Below are 26991 nucleotides of genomic sequence, written 5' to 3' on the forward strand. Positions count from 1 at the left end.
AGACGGTTTTAAAAACATGTCTTATTGAAAGTTAAAAAAATTAACTTTATAATTAGTATCATCCAAGTCCCCAGTTAGTCAGAGCATTTCCATAAAGAGCCACTTTGCATGAGCAGCAGCATGCTCCAGTGCTCGGGGAGAGTTTAAAGTCCTGAGAGTTGAACACTGCAGGACTGACAGCTGTCCTTCATCACAACAGGAGCCACAGAAATCCTCCTCCTCCTCCTCATCCAAAAACATGACTTTGATCTGCATCCTCATCTGGACTCTCCTCCTCTGCTGCTGCTTCACAGGTAAAGTCCAGACAATCAAACTCCTCTCCTCTATGAACATCCGTCTCTCTGAAATGAAGCCCACACAACCCTGATGCTGCTTCATGTGTTTGTCTCTGTCTCCTCAGAGTCCAGAGGACAGGTCACAGTGACTCAGCCTGCAGCAGTGAGATCTGCTCTGGGAGCCTCCGTCACCTTATCATGTACAACCAGTAATGCTGTAACTACTACGTATGACGGCAAACCCTATTTAGCCTGGTACCAACAGAAAGATGGAGGAACTCCTAAACTGCTGATTTACTATGGTAGCACTCGAGTATCGGGGACTTCAAGTCGTTTTACAGGCAGTGGATCAAACTCTGACTTCACTCTGACCATCAGTGGAGTCCAGACTGAAGACGCAGCAGTTTACTACTGTCAGAGTTATCATAGCATCAACAGTCAGGCTGTGTTCACACAGTGAAAAAGCGTCGTACAAAAACCTCCCTCAGTCAGCCTGAACAGAAACCAGACTGACTGCTGCAGCAGGAAGCTTCTGCAGAGACTGACACACTTCACTGAGGACACACACTCACGAATGTGCGCTCAGTTTAGTTTACTGTCCTGCAGACTCTTTTACCTAAAACAACTTTTCAACTTACACAATAACAGCCAATGTTTAGGGACGGATAAAAGCAACACATAGCAGTACTTGAATAAGAGAGAAAGCAAACACTATACACTTTATGTGTTTTTATTTGCCTCTATAAGGTGTTCACAAATGTCCAACTGAACCTGGGCCTTAAAGCCCCGTTTCCACCAAGCGGTCTGGTTTGGTTCAGTACAGTCTGACACGGTAAACCCTGATCTTGTTTGCGTTTCAACAGCCAACCGTACATCATTAAACAACAGCGGCACGACAGACAGCCAAGACATTCAATAAAGAAGAAGAAGAATGTGACACAGTAAATAAAAATGAATGATTGCATCTCCCAGGTCGTCCATGGGGCGGAGCTACGCGTTGACATATAGTCGCATAAAAACAGAAAACAGCCTTTTAATGACTCTCTCCAAAACGTGGTGCGTTTTGTGTTTGTCCTTTATTACCGCTGTCAAGTGAAGATTCTTCTTTCGACCAATCAACAGACTGCAGTGTGTCTAGCTCCAACCTTTAGGGTCGGTTCAGTACGCTTGGCACCCCAACAGAAGCGTACCAAAAAAGTATTCATGACAGTAGAAACGCCAATACATGTGTACCATACCGAACTGAACCGGACGGGTTCTTAAGTTTCTAACTACACTCTTCTCCTCTGTCGCCCCCCGGTGGTGGAAAATAATTCCAAACTTCATTGGATCCGCAGAGTCCCTTTGCACCTTTAAGAAAAAGCTAAAGACCCAGCTCTTTATGAACACCAATGACCTTCATGATGATGATGAAGATGAAGATGGTGTTGTTTGGTAATGATGATCACGATATTTAGGATGGTTGTGATGCTGATTAGAACTCTGAAGAACAGCTGTTGAAGTTGTGCTTTCCTGTCAGCATCTGTGTGTCAGATCAGACTGAAAGCTGTTCATTTGCACTTACTGACTTTGTTTCCTCCTCTCTAGATCCTCCCTTGTGTTGCACTTTGGATAATAGCGTCTGCTAAGTGAATTGTAGAGTTGAAGTGACTCTGAAAGATTAAAAGTCCCAAACCTCAAAGGCACAGTTTCTTTTCCTTTCAAGTGATCACAGGTATCTGGATCCTGCTTCTCCATTCAATGCAAAGTGTGTGAAAACAAAACCTTGACTGGCTCCTTTCTGGATCCATAAAAGAAACAAACAGTCAAAATGGAGTCAAAATATTCAACCTGAAATAAGAAAAAACAAGTCAATATGTAGAAAACTGATATAATCTGTAAATAGATAAGAAAATGCACGAGCATCTTCTTAGAAACACATAACCATCAAATCTTCACACCCATTACATCATCATTAATTTCAAGAACTACTCAAGAACTACTGAAATGTAGCTTCATGCCACACCCTGTGACTACGTCAGCTGAATGTCCTCGTCTCTATGAGGTGTAAAGTGATCCTCTTCAGTGAGTCCTTACAGGAGAGTCTTTGTGGAGACTGAATGAGCTGCTTCACTAACAGTCTGGATTTATTAACTGAGTCTGGAGGATGAACTGAGCAGGATATAAGGCCATTTTTAAAAGACGTACTCTGCTGCCCTCTGGTGGCTGAATGAGGGAAATGATACTGACAGAGGTACAACATTGTCTTGTTGAAATAACACACTGATAATTATAATATGAAACTATTCATCAAACGGAAGAAGACAATGCTTTAAAGCAAGATGAATGAAACATACAAGACGACAAGGACACATTTTTTAAGCATGGGAGATAATTATAAGAAGAACTAACTCAAGACATCGTATTTCATTTGGAACCAATATTATAAAATCAATATACTACCTAAAGCTAATACTTCCTTCAACAAAATAATACTGTCAATGTTATGGGGAAGATGTGGCTTAGAGGTACAGTGGTTTGGTTGTCAGAAAAGTTGGTGGTTCGATCCCCAGTTGAAGCAACCCAAATGGTTCCTGAAGGCATCACCATCAGTGTGTGATCGGATTGATGGACAGTTTGGCACGTCATGACCATAGACTGTAAATATAACTGGACGAACCCTGACCCGTCTGTTACATAGACAGAAAATGAGTCCAATCGACGGCCGCATCCATATTGGATTTGCAGTCTCAACCTAACTTCGGATCAACCTAGCGACAGCAGTAAGGCGGGACTTAACTCCGCCCATTCAGCTCGACGTCAGCAGTCCACTTCACAGCATAGCTAACAGCTAGGCTGCTATCATCAACTATTCCTGCTCATCCTGAGAAAACTAAACAGTAAGTTAACATTTAACTTTTCTACAACACAGTTAAAACGAATTATATTCAACCAAAATATTTAATTAAAGTCTTAAAACTACACTTTTTTAAATATACAATCATGGTTATTAGTTATTTGTCAGAGCAGTTAAACTTTGTCAGTGTTAGCAGAGAAATACATTAACAAAGTTTTATCCATAGACTGTAAATAAATATGAGACATCCAGAAGAAATCAATATTACAAAGCATACAGTTCATGTTACTGTTCTGACAAAAAGAGGAATGTCTGTGTTTTATATTTACTGATGTCAACAGCGATGAGGTGAACATGACAATTGAAAAATAAATATTTAGTATTTATTATAAGATATTTGTTTTCTATTGAACCCCGTGAAGTCATGGAGTCTGTGGACAGTGTCAGCGTCACACCAAAAACTTTAAGTATTAGAAAATATAGTGTTTAAGACTGGCATCAATTATTATGAGTTGCAGCTACCTTGTTCAATATTATTCCTGCAGATGTGGCTCATAACAAAAAAACACCCTGAGCTGTCACATGTGGTTAACTGTACATTGTGTCTTGTCTGAGGCATTAATTGAACACCTTTGTATTTCTCCTATAGACACAGTGTGGATTATTGGTGACTGGTCCATCGAGGTGCCCAGAGAGCTGCAGAGACAGAGGAAGAAACCTGAGCCTCAACAACATCTGTATTTGTTGGTTCTTCTGGGGTGGACTTCAGTTGCTTCTCTTCAACAGCTCGCTGTGAGGGAGGTCTCCCCCGGATGGCCTGAGTGATGTCACCCACAGGCTGAGAGCTGAGGCGGGTTTTAAACCTCCTGACAAACCGTTACACCGTGCCCATTTGTCAAGCTGGTCAGCTACACACCTTATTGTGAATAACTCTTATCCTTCATCAAATCAAAACTGATGAGTCATGAAAACATTCACCCCCCCCGTACAGTGTGTGTCCATCGAGACATGAGCTAATCACACCTATTTGTTTGTTTTGTACCAAGCTGTAAACATGTTCATCTCTGCTGTAAAAACAGACTTTTTTTCATGTTGTTTTTCAGATTAAATAAATATTTCTATATAAATGCACTCCTTTATGTCTACTTCTGAGTATACATTTCAGATTTGAAATGACAAGACTAAAATGTGCATTAATGCTCAACTCAATAGCTTAGGGAAGGAAGTCTACTTTTACACAACTTTTTATTCTTTTGATAAATACTAATGCAGTTCATTTCTTAAAATGGGATGTAACAGAGTCATTGCAAAATGATGACCTTAAACACAGCCCCATTCTTAAATCAAGATACATGGAGAGTAAATAAGATCAATAACTTGTGAATAAAAACACAGTTAAAAATGATTTAGAAATGTAGTCTTCACAGATCAATATCACATAATATCAACTTCTCCCATCTAAACTGGACAAAGGGTTTTAAAATGGGAAGAAAATAGTTTGATTGCAAGTTGTTTGGAGGAGATCTAGTTTTATTTGAACAGCATGAATACAGTCTTCCAAGGTGCAAACCCTCCTCCTCCTCCTGAAGCCTGTGGAGCTCCTTGATGTACTGCTGTCTTATCTGCTGGACATCTTCTCTCTCCAGAACTTTGACTGTTGAAATGTCATTCAGAAGAAGCTTGAGCATGTGACATGGATCCAGGAGAACATGGACTTTAAGTGAGAGGTCTTCAGGATGGCAAAGAAAGAGAGAAAATATCAGTTATTCATTAAATCATTTATTAAATCATCAAATTATTTTTCTGTATTCATCTGTGTGTAAGAGCACATTTATAAATTCAACAGTGTACTACCCAGACAACAAAGGTACAGTATTCAGGTAATCAACATCTATTTAAAGTTAAGAAGATAAACATTATTGTAATCATGCTGTTTTCAGCTCTCTCACTCACACAATGATATTCTACATTAAATTGTCTCAGATTTTGGGTGAGGAAAAATTAAGCAGTTTATTGTGGATAGTACTTCATCTTAACATGAAACAAATATAACCTGAATTATTTAAATCATTAACAGGTCCCAACTCTCTGTGCTTTAGTACAGAACATACAGTAACTCATTTATTATTAACATGAGCTCAGTACATGGCTGTATTCTTCAAACTATTTCTTATACTTTATATCTATGTGCTTTATATCTTATTTTCATTCCATGTTATTAATATTTTATATTTCTACTGCTATATTCTGTGTATGAGTTCAGTGAAAATTAATATGGTTATTAATTTAGTTCTTAATGGTTACAGATGCTCTTACAAAGTGAAGTTTTGTTAACAGTTTGCTCAAATCTTAAGACACTACATCAACCATGTAACTTTAATGTCATCCTCTATAACCTACACAGCACATTAGGTTCAGTTCAGTTTATGTTACTGACAGATAATTACTACACAAAGTTTGTTTTTAATGTCCACATTTAGGTGGAGTATAACATTCATCATAACGTCAGATAACCACCGAGCTGAACCTTTAGCTTCTAACATCACACAAACTCATTATTTTCAACATCTTAACAACAAACATTTCTAAACCATTGACTGTAAATAATGTAAATAATGTAAATAATGAGCTACACAGTTAGCCGACTGGTTTACAAGCTATCTCTAAACAAGCTAGGTCCGTAAATATAAACACATGAGTAAGCGGTAAATATAACACTACTATATCACTTACCGAAAAAAACTGAAGCATCAACTTGTTGGATGGTCTGTTAACCGCACAGCAAGCCATGTATGTTGTCAGATATGTGTTAAACAAACTCTCCAAACGAAGTAAGAAAGAGGAGAAATCAGACGGATCAAGCTGTTAGCCTCCTGACCTGCTGACCGCGCAGAGCTGTCAATCAAATCTGCCACAACCCTAATATGGGCATAGTCGTTTTCCTTAATAGAATAAAATCCGATGAGTTATAAAAAAATTCTAAGTGTTTGTGGATTTGTGCATTTGGGTTCTTAGTACAATTGTCACATTGCAGGAAGTCATATGACTAGAAATACGTCATGCTGACACTTTTGTGCTGCTAGATGGAAAACCAAATCTCCCAAATGACTTTTTTCTGTTTAGGCCAGGCTTACACTCTGCAAAGTCAGGCTGTATCCGACTCAAATGTTTGAGTCCGATGCACACTGGACTCAAATGTTTGAGTCCGATGCACACTGGAGTGGAGCAGCACTGCAAAGAGAGAGAGAGAGAGATCAATGATAATTAAGGGAGGTCAAATACCCTTTTTCTCGTAAGTGGCAGCCGAGGACAGTAACCGTTCAGTAACCGTTCAACAGACAGGCACCACTGCTTAACCGTGACAACAGACACGTTTCACTACATAAAACAAGACGTTATGAGCTACTTGTTTTAGACTTTAGATGCAGTGAAGTTTGGTCTGCAAAATACAAATTCAGAATTTTGCTGTAATTCTGTGATAAGTCTTTGTATATGTTGTATCCACTTTCAACATTTTTCTCATTAAAAGAACATTTTTAATCCTTGAGAAAGGGCAAACACAAGCAACACAGAAAAAGTTGGCAAAATACTTTTTCAGGTTTTAAAGAATAGTTTAAATGTTGTTTGAATTGTGTATATGAAAAACTGAAACTTGTGGAAAAATAATTGTTAAAGCTACTGAAATACTTTTCAGAAAACTTTTAAAATACTTGAAAGACTCATCATCAGATCAGCTCATTGAGTGATTGAAATCCATCATTTCCATAAAGAGCCACTTTGCATGAGCAGCAGCATGCTCCAGTGCTCGGGGAGAGTTTAAAGTCCTGAGAGTTGAACACTGGAGGACTGACAGCTGTCCTTCATCACAACAGGAGACACAGAAATCCTCCTCCTCGTCATCCAAAAACATGACTTTGATCTGCGTCCTCATCTGGACTCTCCTCCTCTGCTGCTGCTTCACAGGTAAAGTCCAGACAATCAAACTCCTCTCCTCTATGAACATCCGTCTCTCTGAAATGAAGCCCACACAACCCTGATGCTGCTTCATGTGTTTGTCTCTGTCTCCTCAGAGTCCAGAGGACAGGTCACAGTGACTCAGTCTGCAGCAGTGAGATCTGCTCTGGGAGCCTCTGTCACTGTCTCATGTAGGACCAGTGAGGATGTAGATACTACGGACGACGATGAACCCTTTTTAGCCTGGTACCAACAGAAAGATGGAGGAACTCCTAAACTGCTGATTTACTTGGGTAGCACTCGAGTATCGGGGACTTCAAGTCGTTTTACAGGCAGTGGATCAAACTCTGACTTCACTCTGACCATCAGTGGAGTCCAGACTGAAGACGCAGCAGTTTACTACTGTCAGAGTGTACATTTCATCAACAGTGAGTTGGTGTTCACACAGTGAAAAAGCGTCGTACAAAAACCTCCCTCAGTCAGCCTGAACAGAAACCAGACTAACTGCTGCAGCAGGAAGCTTCTGCAGAGACTGACACACTTCACTGAGGACACACACTCAAACACTACACTGACTGGTTTCCATCACCTCTTCCCTGTAATACAAAAACTACACAATCAGTTATTCAATATCATATATTTCCACTATACAGTACTTAGCATTTCAAAATGAACCCTTGGCATATGTCAGATATTTATGAAAAGATTTTTAGTGTTGTCCTCGTTCTCTTCTCAAAGGTGACTTCAAGAGAGTGTGGGGTAAAGCCGATCACAGAGCCAGCCTCTTTGATCAGGTTATTGATCCTATTTGTATCATCCAAACAGAAGCTGCCACCCCCCACCAGCACAGAACAGAATAAAAGAGGACACTAGCCAAGATACAAAACGTACAGAAGGTTCTTGCTAATGTCAGAGGATCTAAGCTTCCTTAAGAGTCTTGACTGAGCCTTCTTTAAAGCCACATCAGTGTCCTTTTTCCAATTTGATGTACTGTATGATGTACTTTATGAAACTGGACAGTTTGGATCTGCTATGAGGGGAAACATCGTCTTTCTTTCTTCTAAAATCAATAATATGTTCCTTTGTCTTTCCAACATTCAATATGCATCACACCAGCTGACTAAAGATTCAATCTCTGTTTTTGTTGGTCAGATTATTGCCTTGGGTAAGTAGGTGCACGAGAGCAGTAACATCTGAAAACTTGTGGACATGATGTCTGTGCACACTAACACAATCAGGACCTGGAGAGATGTCAGTGGGGCTGCTACACACTGCGACACAGGGAGCACAACAGAGCTGTTGGGGGTTCAGTGTCTTGCTCTAGGACACCTCTATAGCACTCGGAGAGTGACCTGGGACCTGGCAGCTTCCATACGTTGACGTGTACAGGGACTTAAACCAGCGACCCTCAGGTTCCCAAACAAGGTCCCTACAGACTGAGCTACTGTCGCCACAAATATATAAAATACAGCGCCTGCTCTATCAACTGAGCTAAACTGGTGCCCTGCAGAGGAAAGGTTAGTCTGGTTCCAAACTTGTTTCCATAAGAGTCCTACTAATTATATCCAAGAAAAGCAGAGCACCCAAAGCACCCACAGGTAAAAGAAGGAGTTTACTACTGTCAATAATTAAAAAACATTTGAATTGTTTTAATTGATAAATATCTCTTTTTATGAGTTAAGTATTAAATCGTTTTCTTTTGACATCCCAACAGAATATGCAGAACAGTCTTAACCCTAACCCTACCAAAAAGCCTTTGAATAAACTTTCCACAATGTGTGTTCTTATGATTTTATTTATATATTTAAATCTAATTTTGACAACCACAGAGCAGGCATTGAACAAAATGCCAGAAGCAATGTTTTATCACGTTATGCAGATGATGCCATCCGTTTTATTTCCAACACATTTCTTACCCACCTTCATTATTTTCAGAGATTTAACAATTCAACACATCAGTCATCAGATTGAGACATTTCACCATCTTCAACAGCAGATTTTGATGATATAAGATTATTTGGAAGTCTTCCATTGCTATTTTGTTTTTTTACTCTTTAGGTGAACTTACCAAAGTCCGTTCAAAAATTGTTAACCTGTTAAGAAATGAAAGATATGCACAACAAACACTGTTTGATTCCATTTTTATTCTTTTGCTCAATTTAAGAAAAACTGTCAAGAAAAAAGGCGAGAAAAATGAACGTTGAAACATAAAATCATAGAGAGGGAAAGAAGGTATTTAGCGTGCAAACTGAGGGCAGTTTCAGAAGTGAAACAACAGCAGGGGGAAACCAGCAGCAGAGTCCAGGTGATACAGCTCAGTCTTGGGAACACTGGTCCCTCCTCAGTGTCTCTGAGACCAGCGTCTGGGAGCCCTGGGTGGCCTCACAGGTCACAGAGCCCACCTTCGTCCACTGGTCTGCAGAGAGCCTCAGGGTGCTGCTCCAGCTGTAACGAGCGTCCTGCTCCATCACCGCAGGGCCCCTGCTCTCCTCCCAGCTGCCGCCGCTGATGCCGTCCACCTTCCAGGCCAGACTCCAGTCTGAGGGGAAGCCCTTGTTGGCCAGGCACACGAGCGTGGCCTTCCCCTGCTGCAGCTCCTCATTGGAAGGGGGCAGAACCATCAAGGTGGGACGGGCTTCACCTAGGAGACACCAATCAGAACAGAGGACAGGAACCACACAGCTGTCAGTCAAACACATCACTCCTGGACACCTTTGCAGTTGAAAGCAGAGTTTCTCCTTTAAGGAGTTTCTGTCAGATGTTTTTTTCTGCTTCAGCAGTCACTCACACGTTGTTTCACTTCCCTCTCAGAAATCTGTCATGCAAATCAACACAGAGACGATCATCGTACGGAGAGACCAGAATACACTGGACTTAAAATAAAAACGCTGAAAAATCATCAAATCACTCAAACCTTTGAAATACCTGTTTTTCTAACTGTTGAGTGGAAACATGAACCAAATCTATCAATAAAACATGTTTTAAATCATAAAAGGCTAAAAAATCTTAAGTGACATAATCTGCAGAAAGAGATCAGAGATTTTGAACATTTTCATTCAAAATTCTTACAACTTCCCTTTGAGCAATTTATTCAAAATGACAAAATGAAATAAGGGCCTTTAAGAGTTATCGTTGATGTGGAATAGATATCTGAAACCAGAGAATTATTTTTTATGAATCTGAAGCTGCTGGACTGAATGTAAACGATCTGTCCTGAGATGGTACAGGAGGACAAACACAAACAGGAAAAAAATATAATGTAAAAATGTATAAATGTTTCTTTATATTGTAAATGAAAAAAAAAAAAAAATCACGATTACATTACACTGTTTAGAAATCAACAGAAACTTACCTCCGACATCCAGTCTGGTTCCTCCACCAAAAGTCCACCACAGTGATACAAAGTCACTGAGTCGCCGTACAAAAACCTCTCACTGCACAGAGACACGGCTCTCTGACTTCAACAAATCGTACTCAAACTACCAGCCCTCAAGATGCAACTTCACCTTTACAATGATAACACTCATTTACTCTGGAACAAATGATGACTCTGGCTTCAGATTTGACTATTTTGTGTTTCATTAAAAACTAAAATCCTTCAAATTCAATTTAGTCTAAATACAGAGAAAAACATGCACACAAATGTTTGGGTCAGTCATTTTCAGTCTTGCATTTCAAAATAAAATAATCTCTTGACATACAAAGGGTTAATATTTGACTTACTTCCAACATCCAGTCTGGTTCCTCCACCAAATGTGTACCACAGTGATGCAAACTCACTGAGTCGCCGTACAAAAACCTCTCACTAAAGAAAGTAAAAAAAATGCTCTTGTCTGCAAAACCTTCAAATGAACTGAAAAGTATAAAGAATACATTTCCATTAATATTCAAAATTAAGACATTTTATTCCGGGGATTTCTCCAGAAGCATGAAGACGGTTTTAAAAACATGTCTTATTGAAAGTTAAAATAATTAACTTTATAATTAGTATAATCCAAGTCCCCAGTTAGTTAGAGCATTTCCATAAAGAGCCACTTTGCATGAGCAGCAGCATGCTCCAGTGCTCGGGGAGAGTTTAAAGTCCTGAGAGTTGAACACTGGAGGACTGACAGCTGTCCTTCATCACAACAGGAGACACAGAAATCCTCCTCCTCCTCCTCATCCAAAAACATGACTTTGATCTGCGTCCTCATCTGGACTCTCCTCCTCTGCTGCTGCTTCACAGGTAAAGTCCAGACAATCAAACTCCTCTCCTCTATGAACATCCGTCTCTCTGAAATGAAGCCCACACAACCCTGATGCTGCTTCATGTGTTTGTCTCTGTCTCCTCAGAGTCCAGAGGACAGGTCACAGTGACTCAGCCTGCAGCAGTGAGATCTGATCTGGGAGCCTCCGTCACCTTATCATGTACAACCAGTGAGGATGTAGATACTACGAACAGAAAACCCGACTTAGCCTGGTACCAACAGAAAGATGGAGGAACTCCTAAACTGCTGATTTACTCTGGTAGCACTCGAGTATCTGGGACTTCAAGTCGTTTTACAGGCAGTGGATCAAACTCTGACTTCACTCTGACCATCAGTGGAGTCCAGACTGAAGACGCAGCAGTTTACTACTGTCAGAGTATACATGATATCAACAGTCAGTATGTGTTCACACAGTGAAAAAGCGTCGTACAAAAACCTCCCTCAGTCAGCCTGAACAGAAACCAGACTGACTGCTGCAGCAGGAAGCTTCTGCAAAGACTGACACACTTCACTGAGGACACACACTCACGAATGTGCGCTCAGTTTAGTTTACTGTCCTGCAGACTCTTTGACCTAAAACACCTTTTCAACTTACACAATAACAGCCAATGTTTAGGGATGGATAAAAGCAACACATAGCAGTACTTGAATAAGAGAGGAAGCAAACACTATACAAGAGCCAGTCTGCACTTTATGTGTTTTTATTTGCCTCTATAAGGTGTTCACAAATGTCCAACTGAACCTGGGCCTTAAAGCCCCGTTTCCACCAAGCGGTCTGGTTTGGTTCAGTACAGTCTGACACGGTAAACCCTGATCTTGTTTGCGTTTCAACAGCCAACCGTACATCATAAAACAACAGCGGCACGACAGACAGCCAAGACATTCAATAAAGAAGAAGAAGAATGTGACACAGTAAATAAAAATGAATGATTGCATCTCCCAGGTCGTCCATGGGGTGGAGCTACGCGCTGACATATAGTCCCATAAAAACAAAAAACAGCCTTTTAATGACTCTCTCCAAAACGTGGTGCGTTTTGTGTTTGTCCTTTATTACCGCTGTCAAGTGAAGATTCTTCTTTCGACCAATCAACAGACTGCAGTGTGTCTAGCTCCAACCTTTAGAGTCGGTTCAGTACGCTTGGCACCCCAACAGAAGAGTACCAAAAAAGTATTCATAACAGTAGAAACACCAATACATGTGTACCATACCGAACTGAACCGGACGGGTTCTTAAGTTTCTAACTACACTCTTCTCCTCTGTCGCCCCCCGGTGGTGGAAAAGAATTCCAAACTTGGATCCGCAGAGTCCCTTTGCACCTTTAAGAAAAAGCTAAAGACCCAGCTCTTTATGAATACCAATAACCTTCATGATGATGATGAAGATGAAGATGGTGTTGTTTGGTAATGATGATCACGATATTTAGGATGGTTTTGATGCTGATTAGAACTCTAAAGAGCAGCTGTTGAAGTTGTGCTTTCCTGTCAGCATCTGTGTGTCAGATCAGACTGAAAGCTGTTCATTTGCACTTACTGACTTTGTTTCCTCCTCTCTAGATCCTCGCTTGTGTTGCACTTTGGATAATAGCGTCTGCTAAGTGAATTGTAGAGTTGAAGTGACTCTGAAAGATTAAAAGTCCCAAACCTCAAAGGCACAGTTTCTTTTCCTTTCAAGTGATCACAGGTATCTGGATCCTGCTTCTCCATTCAATGCAAAGTGTGTGAAAACAAAACCTTGACTGGCTCCTTTCTGGATCCATAAAAGAAACAAACAGTCAAAATGGAGTCAAAATATTCAACCTGAAATAAGAAAAAACAAGTCAATATGTAGAAAACTGATATACTCTGTAAATAGATAAGAAAATGCACGAGCATCTTCTTAGAAACACATAACCATCAAATCTAAAATATATTTCTTCACACCCATTACATCACCATTAATTTCAAGAACTACTAAAGACCTCGTCTCTATGAGGTGTAAAGTGATCCTCTTCAGTGAGTCCTTACAGGAGAGTCTTTGTGGAGACTGAATGAGCTGCTTCACTTAACAGTCTGGATTTATTAACTGAGTCTGGTGGATGAACTGAGCAGGATATAAGGCCATTTTTAAAAGACGTACTCTGCTGCCCTCTGGTGGCTGAATGAGGGAAATGATACTGACAGAGGTACAACATTGTCTTGTTGAAATAACACACTGATAATTATAATATGAAACTATTCATCAAACGGAAGAAGACAATGCTTTAAAGCAAGATGAATGAAACATACAAAACGACAAGGACACATTTTTTAAGCATGGGAGATAATTATAAGAAGAACTAACTCAAGACATCGTATTTCATTTAGAACCAATATTATAAAATCAATATACTACCTAAAGCTAATACTTCCTTAAAAAAAATAATAATGTCAATGTTATGGGGAAGATGTGGCTTAGAGGTACAGTGGTTTGGTTGTCAGAAAAGTTGGTGGTTCGATCCCCAGTTGAAGCAACCCAAATGGTTCCTGAAGGCATCACCATCAGTGTGTGATCGGATTGATGGACAGTTTGGCTCGTCATGACCATAGACTGTAAATATTACTGGACGAACCCTGACCCGTCTGTTACATAGACAGAAAATGAGTCCAATCGACGGCCGCATCCATATTGGATTTGCTTTCTCAACCTAACTTCGGATCAACCTAGCTACAGCAGTAAGGCGGGACTTAACTCCGCCCATTCAGCTCGACGTCAGCGGTCCACTTGACAGTATATCTAACAGCTAGGCTGCTATCATCAACTATTCCTGCTCATCCTGAGAAAACTAAACAGTAAGTTAACATTTAACTTTTCTACAACACAGTTAAAACTAATTATATTCAACCCAAATGTTTAATTAAAGTCTTAAAACTACACTTTTTTAAATATACAATCATGGTTATTAGTTATTTGTCAGAGCAGTTAGACTTTGTCAGTGTTAGCAGAGAAATACATTCACAAAGTTTTATCCATAAACTGTAAATAAATGAGACATCCAGAAGAAATCAATATTACAAAGCATACAGTTCATGTTACTGTTCTGACAAAAAGAGGAATGTCTGTGTTTTATATTTACTGATGTCAACAGCGATGAGGTGAACATGACAATTGAAAAATAAATATTTAGTATTTATTATAAGACATTTGTTTTCTATTGAACCTGTGAAGTCATGGAGTCTGTGGACAGTGTCAGCTTCACACCAAAAACTTTAAGTATTAGAAAAAATAGTGTTTAAGACTGGCATCTATTATGATGAGCTGCAGCTACCTTGTTCAATATTATTCCTGCAGATGTGGCTAATAACAAAAAAACAGCCTGAGCTGTCACATGTAGTTAACTGTACATTTTGTCTTGTCTGAGGCATTAATTGAACACCTTTGTATTTCTCCTATAGACACAGTGTGGATTATTGGTGACTGGTCCATCGAGGTGCCCAGAGAGCTGCAGAGACAGAGGAAGAAACCTGAGCCTCAACAACATCTGTATTTGTTGGTTCTTCTGGGGTGGACTTCAGTTGCTTCTCTTCAACAGCTCGCTGTGAGGGAGGTCTCCCCCGGATGGCCTGAGTGATGTCACCCACAGGCTGAGAGCTGAGACGGGTTTTAAACCTCCTGACAAACCATTACACCGTGCCCATCTGTCAAGCTGGTCAGCTACATGTCTTATTGTGAATAACTATTATCCTTCATCAAATCAAAACTGATGAGTCATCAAAACATTCACCCCTCCGTACAGTGTGTGTCCATCGAGACATGAGCTAATCACACCTATTTGTTTGTTTTGTACCAAGCTGTAAACATGTTCATCTCTGCTGTAAAAACAGACTTTTTTTCATGTTGTTTTTCAGATTAAATAAATATTTCTATATAAATGCACTCCTTTATGTCTACTTCTGAGTATACATTTCAGATTTGAAATGCCAAGACTAAAATGTGCATTAATGCTCAACTCAATAGCTTAGGGAAGGAAGTCTACTTTTACACAACTTCTTATTCTTTTGATAAATACTAATGCAGTTCATTTCTTAAAATGGGATGGAACAGAGTCATTGCAAAATGATGACCTTAAACACAGCCCCATTCTTAAATCAAGATACATGGAGAGTAAATAAGATCAATAACTCTTGAAAAAAAACACAGTTAAAAATGATTTAGAAATGTAGTCTTCCCAGATCAATATCACATAATATCAACTTCTCCCATCTAAACTGGACAAAGGGTTTTAAAATGGGAAGAAAATAGTTTGATTGCAAGTTGTTTGGAGGAGATCTAGTTTTATTTGAACAGCATGAATACAGTCTTCCAAGGTGCAAACCCTCCTCCTCCTCCTGAAGCCTGTGGAGCTCCTTGATGTACTGCTGTCTTATCTGCTGGACATCTTCTCTCTCCAGAACTTTGACTGTTGAAAAGTCATTCAGAAGAAGCTTGAGCATGTGACATGGATCCAGGAGAACATGGACTTTAAGTGAGAGGTCTTCAGGATGGCAAAGAAAGAGAGAAAATATCAGTTATTCATTAAATCATTTATTAAATCATCAAATTATTTTTCTGTATTCATCTGTGTGTAAGAGCACATTTATAAATTCAACAGTGTACTACCCAGACAACAAAGGTCCAGTATTCAGGTAATCAACATCTATTCAAAGTTAAGAAGATAAACATTATTGTAATCATGCTGTTTTCAGCTCTCTCACTCACACAATGATATTCCACATCAAATTGTCTCAGATTTTGGGTGAGGAAAAATTCAACAGTTTATTGTGGATAGTACTTCATCTTAACATGAAACAAATATAACCTGAATTATTTAAATCATTAACAGGTCCCAACTCTCTGTGCTTTAGTACAGAACATACAGTAACTCATTTATTATTAACATGAGCTCAGTACATGGCTGTATTCTTCAAACTATTTCTTATACTTTATATCTATGTGCTTTATATCTTATTTTCATTCCATATGTTATTTATATTTTATATTTCTACAGCTATATTCTGTGTATGAGTTCAGTGAAAATTAATATGGTTATTAATATAGTTCTTAATGGTTACAGATGCTCTTACAAAGTGATTTTTGTTAACAGTTTGCTCAAATCTTAATACACTACATCAACCATGTAACTTTAATGTCATCCTCTATAACCTACACAGCACATTAGGTTCAGTTCAGTTTATGTTACTGACGGATAATTACTACACAAAGTTTGTTTTTTAATGTCCACATTTAGGTGGAGTATAACATTCATCATAACGTCAGATAACCACCGAGATGAACCTTTAGCTTCTAACATCACACAAACTCATTATTTTCAACAACAACATCTTAACAAACATTTCTAAGCCATTGACTGTAAATAATGTAAATAATGTAAATAATGTAAATAATGTAAATAATGAGCTACACAGTTAGCCGACTGGTTTACAAGCTAACTCTAAACAAGCTAGGTCCGTTTATATAAATATAAACACATGAGTAAGCAGTAAATATAACACTACTATATCACTTACCGAAGAAAACTGAAGCATCAACTTGTTGGATGGTCTGTTAACCGCACAGCAAGCCATGTATGTTGTCAGATATGTGTTAAACAAACTCTCCAAACGAAGTAAGAAAGAGGAGAAATCAGACGGATCAAGCTGTTAGCCTCCTGACCTGCTGACCGCGCAGAGCTGTCAATCAAATCTGACACAACCCTAATATGGGCATAGTCGTTTTCCTTAATAGAATAAAATCCGATGAGTTATAAAAAAATTCACCCCCCCCCCACAGTGTGAGGAGAAGGGGCCGTCAACTTCTCAGATATATCTCGTTTTTTGAACCAGGCTGTAAACATGTTGATTCCTGTGGTAAAAACGGGCTTTTTGTGGGCTTATGGCACTTCCGGCGCTTCTGCAGCCAGCCTCAAGAGGAACCTCGAGGAACTGCAGTTTTTTGTACTTCGGCATAGGCTTCATTTTTCCAGACCGGAGGTTGCCCCTTGGTTATGACACATCTCCAGGATAGTGTGTGGTTTCAGTTACTCTCATGTTTTTACATCTTGTGTTTTTGACACTTACCCTGCATCTCGTTTCAGATCCTTTGCTTTCTTCTACTCTCACCTGTGTCTCCTGCGTCTGTGATTACCTGATGTGTCTCACCTGTGTCTAGTTGTCTTCGCTCCCCTTGAGTATTTAGTCTCTGTGTTTCCCTCCTTCTATGCCAGTTCTTCTTGTTCCCTCATGACAACGTTCCAGCTTTCATTGTGTATTTTTCCGATTATTATTCCGACCTTTTTCTGTATTTTCTGATCTGCCTGTTGCCCAACGTTTTGATTACCTCTGCTTGTGATTTAGATTCCCGTGTACTGACCTCCCCTCTGATTAAACAGACTTTGTATCTTCTCTAAGTGTGTTTGGATTTGTGCATTTGGGTTCTTAGTACAATTGTCACATTGCAGGAAGTCACATGACTAGAAATACGTCATGCTGACACTTTTGTGCTGCTAGATGGAAAACCAAATCTCCCAAATGACTTTTTTCTGTTTAGGCCAGGCTTACACTCTGCAAAGTCAGGCTGTATCCGACTCAAATGTTTGAGTCCGATGTACACTGGACTCAAATGTTTGAGTCCGATGCACACTGGACTCAAATGTTTGAGTCCGATGCAGCACTGCAAAGAGAGAGAGAGAGAGATCAATGACGATTAAGGGAGGTCAAATACCCTTTTTCTCGTAAGTGGTAGCCGAGGACACGACTGCATCTGTCAGTCTTCTTCAGAGAAGATGAAACTGGTCTGAAACATTTCACTTCCCTCTCTTAGCTCAGTAACCGTTCAACAGACAGTCACCACTGCTTAACCGTGACAACAGACACGTTTCACTACTTAAAACAAGACGTTATGAGCAACTTGTTTTAGACTTTAGATGCAGTGAAGTTTGGTTTGCAAAATACAAATTCAGAATTTTGCTGTAATTCTGTGATAAGTCTTTGTATATGTTGTATCCACTTTCAACATTTTTCTCATTAAAAGAACATTTTTAATCCTTGAGAAAGGGCAAACACAAGCAACACAAAAAAAGTTGGCAAAATACTTTTTCAGGTTTTAAAGAATAGTTTAAATGTTGTTTGAATTGTGTATATGAAAAACTGAAACTTGTGGAAAAATAATTGTTAAAGCTACTGAAATACTTTTCAGAAAACTTTTAAAATACTTGAAAGACTCATCATCAGATCAGCTCATTGAGTGATTGAAATCCATCATTTCCATAAAGAGCCACTTTGCATGAGCAGCAGCATGCTCCAGTGCTCGGGGAGAGTTTAAAGTCCTGAGAGTTGAACACTGGAGGACTGACAGCTGTCCTTCATCACAACAGGAGACACAGAAATCCTCCTCCTCCTCATCCAAAAACATGACTTTGATCTGCGTCCTCATCTGGACTCTCCTCCTCTGCTGCTGCTTCACAGGTAAAGTCCAGACAATCAAACTCCTCTCCTCTATGAACATCCGTCTCTCTGAAATGAAGCCCACACAACCCTGATGCTGCTTCATGTGTTTGTCTCTGTCTCCTCAGAGTCCAGAGGACAGGTCACAGTGACTCAGTCTGCAGCAGTGAGATCTGCTCTGGGAGCCTCTGTCACTGTCTCATGTAGGACCAGTGAGGATGTAGTTACTACGGGCGACGACGAACCCTTGTTAGCCTGGTACCAACAGAAAGATGGAGGAACTCCTAAACTGCTGATTTACTCTGGTAGCACTCGAGTATCGGGGATTTCAGATCGTTTTACAGGCAGTGGATCAAACTCTGACTTCACTCTGACCATCAGTGGAGTCCAGACTGAAGACGCAGCAGTTTACTACTGTCAGAGTGTACATATCATCAACAGTGAGTTTGTGTTCACACAGTGAAAAAGCGTCGTACAAAAACCTCCCTCAGTCAGCCTGAACAGAAACCAGACTAACTGCTGCAGCAGGAAGCTTCTGCAGAGACTGACACACTTCACTGAGGACACACACTCAAACACTACACTGACTGGTTTCCATCACCTCTTCCCTGTAATACAAAAACTACACAATCAGTTATTCAATATCATATATTTCCACTATACAGTACTTAGCATTTCAAAATGAACCCTTGGCATATGTCAGATATTTATGAAGAGATTTTTAGTGTTGTCCTCGTTCTCTTCTCAAAGGTGACTTCAAGAGAGTGTGGGGTAAAGCCGATCACAGAGCCAGCCTCTTTGATCAGCTTATTGATCTTATTTGTATCATCCAAACAGATGCTGCCCCCCCCCCCCCCCCCCCCCCCACCAGCACAGTACAGCATAAAAGAGGACACTAGCCAAGATACAAAACGTACAGAAGGTTCTTGCTAAAATCAGAGGATCTAAGCTTCCTTAAGAGTCTTGACTGAGCCTTCTTTAAAGACACATCAGGGTTATTTTTTCCAATTTAATGTACTGTCCATGAAGACATCGACATATTTATGAAACTGGACAGTTTGGATCTGCTATGAGGGGAAACATCGTCTTTCTTTCTTCTAAAATCAATAATACTTTCCAACATTCAATATGCATCACACCAGCTGACTAAAGATTCAATCTATGTTTGTGTTGGTCAGATTATTGCCTTGGGTAAGTAGGTGCACGAGAGCAGTAACATCTGAAAACTTGTGGACATGATGTCTGTGCACACTAACACAATCAGGACCTGGAGAGATGTCAGTGGGGCTGCTACACACTGCGACACAGGGAGCACAACAGAGCTGTTGGGGGTTCAGTGTCTTGCTCTAGGACACCTCTATAGCACTCGGAGAGTGACCTGGGACCTGGCAGCTTCCATACTTTGACGTGTACAGGGACTTAAACCAGCGACCCTCGGGTTCCCAAACAAGGTCCCTACAGACTGAGCTACTGTCGCCACAAATATATAAAATACAGTGCCTGCTCTATCAACTGAGCTAAACTGGTGCCCTGCAGAGGAAAGGTTAGTCTGGTTCCAAACTTGTTTCCATAAGAGTCCTACTAATTATATCCAAGAAAAGCAGAGCACCCAAAGCACCCACAGGTAAAAGAAGGAGTTTACTACTGTCAATAATTAAAAAACATTTGAATTGTTTTCATTGATAAATATCTCTTTTTATGAGTTAAGTATTAAATCATTTTCTTTTGACATCCCAACAGAATATGCAGAACAGTCTTAACCCTAACCCTACCAAAAAGCCTTTGAATAAACTTTCCACAATGTGTGTTCTCATGATTTTAATTTATGTATTTAAATCTAATTTTGACAACCACAGAGCAGGCATTGAACAAAATGCCAGAAGCAATGTTTTATCACTTTATGCTGATGATATCATCCGTTTTATTTGTAACACATTTCTTACCCACCTTCATTATTTTCAGAGATTTAACAATTCAACACATCAGTCATCAAATTGAGACATTTCACCATCTTCAACAGCAGATTTTGATGATATAAGATTATTTGGAAGTTTTCCATTGCTATTTTTTTTTTATTCTTTAGATGAACTTACCAAAGTCCGTTCAAAAGGGTTAGGGTTAGGGGGTAACTGTTAAGAAATGAAAGATATGCACAACAAACACTGTTTGATTCCATTTTTATTCTTTTGCTCATTTTAAGAAAAACTGTCAATAAAAAAGGCAAGAAAAGTTAATGTTGAAACATAAAATCAAAGAGAGGGAAAGCAGGCATTTAGCGTGCAAACTGAGGGCAGTTTCAGAAGTGAAACAACGGCAGGGGGAAACCAGCAGCAGAGTCCAGGTGATACAGCTCAGTCCTGGGAACACTGGTCCCTCCTCAGTGTCTCTGAGACCAGCGTCTGGGAGCCCTGGGTGGCCTCACAGGTCACAGAGCCCACCTTCATCCACTGGCCTGCAGAGAGCCTCAGGGTGCTGCTCCAGCTGTAACGAGCGTCCTGCTCCATCACCGCAGGGCCCCTGCTCTCCTCCCAGCTGCCGCCGCTGATGCCGTCCACCTTCCAGGCCAGACTCCAGTCTGAGGGGAAGCCCTTGTTGGCCAGGCACACGAGCGTGGCCTTCCCCTGCTGCAGCTCCTCATTGGAAGGGGGCAGAACCATCAAGGTGGGACGGGCTTCACCTAGGAGACACCAATCAGAACAGAGGACAGGAACCACACAGCTGTCAGTCAAACACATCACTCCTGGACACCTTTGCAGTTGAAAGCAGAGTTTCTCCTTTAAGGAGTTTCTGTCAGATGTTTTTTTCTGCTTCAGCAGTCACTCACACATTGTTTCACTTCCCTCTCAGAAATCTGTCATGCAAATCAACACAGAGACGATCATCGTACAGAGAGACCAGAATACACTGGACTTAAAATAAAAACGCTGAAAAATCATCAAATCACTCAAACCTTTGAAATACCTATTTTTCTAACTCTTAAGTGGAAACATGAACCAAATCTATCAATAAAACATGTTTTAAATCATAAAAGGCAAAACAAAATCTTAAGTGACATAATCTGCAGAAAGAGATCAGAGACTTTTAACATTTTCATTCAAAATTCTTACAACTTCCCTTTGAGCAATTTATTCAAAATGACAAAATGAAATAAAGGCCTTTAAGAGTTATCGTTGATGTGGAATAGATATCTGAAACCAGAGAATTATTTTTTATGAATCTGAAGCTGCTGGACTGAATGTAAACGATCTGTCCTGAGATGGTACAGGAGGACAAACACAAACAGGAAAAAAATATAATGTAAAAATGTATAAATGTTTCTTTATATTGTAAATGAAAAAAAAAAAAATCACGATTACATTACACTGTTTAGAAATCAACAGAAACTTACCTCCGACATCCAGTCTGGTTCCTCCACCAAAAGTCCACCACAGTGATACAAAGTCACTGAGTCGCCGTACAAAAACCTCTCACTGCACAGAGACACGGCTCTCTGACTTCAACACATCGTACTCAAACTACCAGCCCTCAAGATGCAACTTCACCTTTACAATGATAACACTCATTTACTCTGGAACAAATGATGACTCTGGCTTCAGATTTGACTATTTTGTGTTTCATTAAAAACTAAAATCCTTCAAATTCAATTTAGTCTAAATACAGAGAAAAACATGCACACAAATGTTTGGGTCAGTCATTTTCAGTCTTCCATTTCAAAATAAAATAATCTCTTGACATACAAAGGGTTAATATTTGACTTACTTCCAACATCCAGTCTGGTTCCTCCACCAAATGTGTACCACAGTGATGCAAACTCATTGAGTCGCCGTACAAAAACCTCTCACTAAAGAAAGTAAAAAAAATGCTCTTGTCTGCAAAACCTTCAAATGAACTGAAAAGTATAAAGAATACATTCCCATTAATATTCAAAATTAAGACATTTTATTCCGGGGATTTCTCCAGAAGCATGAACACGGTTTTAAAAACATGTCTTATTGAAAGTTAAAATAATTAACTTTATAATTAGTATAATCCAAGTCCCCAGTTAGTCAGAGCATTTCCATAAAGAGCCACTTTGCATGAGCAGCAGCATGCTCCAGTGCTCGGGGAGAGTTTAAAGTCCTGAGAGTTGAACACTGCAGGACTGACAGCTGTCCTTCATCACAACAGGAGCCACAGAAATCCTCCTCCTCCTCCTCGTCCAAAAACATGACTTTGATCTGCGTCCTCATCTGGACTCTCCTCCTCTGCTGCTGCTTCACAGGTAAAGTCCAGACAATCAAACTCCTCTCCTCTATGAACATCCGTCTCTCTGAAATGAAGCCCACACAACCCTGATGCTGCTTCATGTGTTTGTCTCTGTCTCCTCAGAGTCCAGAGGACAGGTCTCAGTGACTCAGTCTGCAGCAGTGATATCTGCTCTGGGAGCCTCCGTCACCTTATCATGTACAACCAGTGAGGATGTAGCTACTCCTCTTGGCGAACCCTTGTTAGCCTGGTACCAACAGAAAGATGGAGGAACTCCTAAACTGCTGATTTACGATGGTAGCACTCGAGAATCAGGGACTTCAGATCGTTTTACAGGCAGTGGATCAAACTCTGACTTCACTCTGACCATCAGTGGAGTCCAGACTGAAGACGCAGCAGTTTACTACTGTCAGAGTGTACATATCATCAACAGTGAGTTTGTGTTCACACAGTGAAAAAGCGTCGTACAAAAACCTCCCTCAGTCAGCCTGAACAGAAACCAGACTGACTGCTGCAGCAGGAAGCTTCTGCAGAGACTGACACACTTCACTGAGGACACACACTCACGAATGTGCGCTCAGTTTAGTTTACTGTCCTGCAGACTCTTTTACCTAAAGCAACTTTTCAACTTACACAATAACAGCCAATGTTTAGGGACGGATAAAAGCAACACATAGCAGTACTTGAATAAGAGAGGAAGCAAACACTATACAAGAGCCAGCCTGCACTTTATGTGGTTTTATTTGCCTCTATAAGGTGTTCACAAATGTCCAACTGAACCTGGGCCTTAAAGCCCCGTTTCCACCAAGCGGTCTGGTTTGGTTCAGTACAGTCTGACACGGTAAACCCTGATCTTGTTTGCGTTTCAACAGCCAACCGTACATCATAAAACAACAGCGGCACGACAGACAGCCAAGACATTCAATAAAGAAGAAGAAGAATGTGACACAGTAAATAAAAATGAATGATTGCATCTCCCAGGTCGTCCATGGGGCAGAGCTACGCGCTGACATATAGTCCCATAAAAACAAAAAACAGCCTTTTAATGACTCTCTCCAAAACGTGGTGCGTTTTGTGTTTGTCCTTTATTACCGCTGTCAAGTGAAGATTCTTCTTTCGACCAATCAACAGACTGCAGTGTGTCTAGCTCCAACCTTTAGAGTCGGTTCAGTACGCTTGGCACCCCAACAGAAGCGTGCCAAAAAAGTATTCATGACAGTAGAAACACCAATACATGTGTACCATACCGAACTGAACCGGACGGGTTCTTAAGTTTCTAACTACACTCTTCTCCTCTGTCGCCCCCCGGTGGTGGAAAAGAATTCCAAACTTGGATCCGCAGAGTCCCTTTGCACCTTTAAGAAAAAGCTAAAGACCCAGCTCTTTATGAACACCAATGACCTTCATGATGATGATGAAGATGAAGATGGTGTTGTTTGGTAATGATGATCACGATATTTAGGATGGTTTTGATGCTGATTAGAACTCTGAAGAACAGCTGTTGAAGTTGTGCTTTCCTGTCAGCATCTGTGTGTCAGATCAGACTGAAAGCTGTTCATTTGCACTTACTGACTTTGTTTCCTCCTCTCTAGATCCTCGCTTGTGTTGCACTTTGGATAATAGCGTCTGCTAAGTGAATTGTAGAGTTGAAGTGACTCTGAAAGATTAAAAGTCCCAAACCTCAAAGGCACAGTTTCTTTTCCTTTCAAGTGATCACAGGTATCTGGATCCTGCTTCTCCATTCAATGCAAAGTGTGTGAAAACAAAACCTTGACTGGCTCCTTTCTGGATCCATAAAAGAAACAAACAGTCAAAATGGAGTCAAAATATTCAACCTGAAATAAGAAAAAACAAGTCAATATGTAGAAAACTGATATACTCTTTAAATAGATAAGAAAATGCACGAGCATCTTCTTAGAAACACATAACCATCAAATCTTCACACCCATTACATCATCATTAATTTCAAGAACTACTCAAGAACTACTGAAATGTAGCTTCATGCCACACGCTGTGACTACGTCAGCTGAATGTCCTCGTCTCTATGAGGTGTAAAGTGATCCTCTTCAGTGAGTCCTTACAGGAGAGTCTCTGTGGAGACTGAATGAGCTGCTTCACTAACAGTCTGGATTTATTAACTGAGTCTGGTGGATGAACTGAGCAGGATATAAGGCCATTTTTAAAAGACGTACTCTGCTGCCCTCTGGTGGCTGAATGAGGGAAATGATACTGACAGAGGTACAACATTGTCTTGTTGAAATAACACACTGATAATTATAATATGAAACTATTCATCAAACGGAAGAAGACAATGCTTTAAAGCAAGATGAATGAAACATACAAGACGACAAGGACACATTTTTTAAGCATGGGAGATAATTATAAGAAGAACTAACTCAAGACATCGTATTTCATTTAGAACCAATATTATAAAATCAATATACTACCTAAAGCTAATACTTCCTTAAACAAAATAATACTGTCAATGTTATGGGGAAGATGTGGCTTAGAGGTACAGTGGTTTGGTTGTCAGAAAAGTTGGTGGTTCGATCCCCAGTTGAAGCAACCCAAATGGTTCCTGAAGGCATCACCATCAGTGTGTGATCGGATTGATGGACAGTTTGGCACGTCATGACCATAGACTGTAAATATTACTGGATGAACCCTGACCCGTCTGTTACATAGACAGAAAATGAGTCCAATCGACGGCCGCATCCATATTGGATTTGCAGTCTCAAGCTAACTTCGGATCAACCTAAAAACAGCAGTAAGGCGGGACTTAACTCCGCCCATTCAGCTCGACGTCAGCAGTCCACTTGACAGCATAGCTAACAGCTAGGCTGCTATCATCAACTATTCCTGCTCATCCTGAGAAAACTCTATAAACAGTAAGTTAACATTTAACTTTTCTACAACACAGTTAAAACTAATTATATTCAACCAAAATATTTAATTAAAGTCTTAAAACTACACTTTGTTAAACATACAATCATGGTTATTAGTTATTTGTCAGAGCAGTTAGACTTTGTCAGTGTTAGCAGAGAAATACATTAACAAAGTTTTATCCATAAACTGTAAATAAATATGAGACATCCAGAAGAAATCTATATTACAAAGCATACAGTTCATGTTACTGTTCTGACAAAAAGAGGAATGTCTGTGTCTTATATTTACTGATGTCAACAGCGATGAGGTGAACATGACAATTGAAAAATAATTATTTAGTATTTATTATAAGATATTTGTTTTCTATTGAACCTGTGAAGTCATGGAGTCTGTGGACAGTGTCAGCTTCACACCAAAAACTAAGTATTAGAAAATATAGTGTTTAAGACTGGCATCTATTATGATGAGTTGCAGCTACCTTGTTCAATATTATTCCTGCAGATGTGGCTCATAACAAAAAAACAGCCTGAGCTGTCACATGTAGTTAACTGTACATTGTGTCTTGTCTGAGGCATTAATTGAACACCTTTGTATTTCTCCTATAGACACAGTGTGGATTATTGGTGACTGGTCCATCGAGGTGCCCAGAGAGCTGCAGAGACAGAGGAAGAAACCTGAGCCTCAACAACATCTGTATTTGTTGGTTCTTCTGGGGTGGACTTCAGTTACTTCTCTTCAACAGCTCGCTGTGAGGGAGGTCTCCCCCGGATGGCCTGAGTGATGTCACCCACAGGCTGAGAGCTGAGACAGGTTTTAAACCTCCTGACAAACCGTTACACCACGCCCGCCTGTCAAGCTGGTCAGCTACACACCTTATTGTGAATAACTCTTATCCTTCATCAAATCAAAACTGATGAGTCATCAAAACATTCACCCCCCGTACAGTGTGTGTCCATCGAGACATGAGCTAATCACACCTATTTGTTTGTTTTGTACCAAGCTGTAAACATGTTCATCTCTGCTGTAAAAACAGACTTTTTTTCATGTTGTTTTTCAGATTAAATAAATATTTCTATATAAATGCACTCCTTTATGTCTACTTCTGAGTATA

The 26991-nt window shown here is 40.0% G+C and overlaps 2 long non-coding RNA genes and 2 gene segments (V, D, J or C); 2 read left to right on the forward strand and 2 right to left on the reverse strand.

The window, feature by feature from the left end:
* Positions 1 to 187: 187 nt before the first annotated feature.
* On the forward strand, positions 188 to 1956 carry LOC109975420 (uncharacterized). The gene is made up of 2 exons (XR_010666892.1): positions 188 to 293; positions 401 to 1956. It is a non-coding gene; the product is annotated as an uncharacterized lncRNA (long non-coding RNA).
* Positions 1957 to 9189: 7233 nt separating this feature from the next.
* Positions 9190 to 11002, reverse strand: LOC109975630 (Ig kappa-b4 chain C region-like). The segment is given in 2 exon segments: positions 9190 to 9706; positions 10789 to 11002. A coding segment is annotated over 1 exon segment (306 nt).
* Positions 11003 to 18661: 7659 nt separating this feature from the next.
* On the forward strand, positions 18662 to 18963 carry LOC109977894 (uncharacterized). The gene is made up of 2 exons (XR_010666888.1): positions 18662 to 18770; positions 18878 to 18963. It is a non-coding gene; the product is annotated as an uncharacterized lncRNA (long non-coding RNA).
* Positions 18964 to 20909: 1946 nt separating this feature from the next.
* LOC109975961 (Ig kappa-b4 chain C region-like) lies at positions 20910 to 22630 on the reverse strand. The segment is given in 2 exon segments: positions 20910 to 21426; positions 22509 to 22630. A coding segment is annotated over 1 exon segment (306 nt).
* Positions 22631 to 26991: the final 4361 nt, after the last annotated feature.

Source organism: Labrus bergylta, chromosome 9 (assembly GCF_963930695.1).
Source record: "Labrus bergylta chromosome 9, fLabBer1.1, whole genome shotgun sequence".
NCBI lineage: Eukaryota > Metazoa > Chordata > Actinopteri > Labriformes > Labridae > Labrus > Labrus bergylta.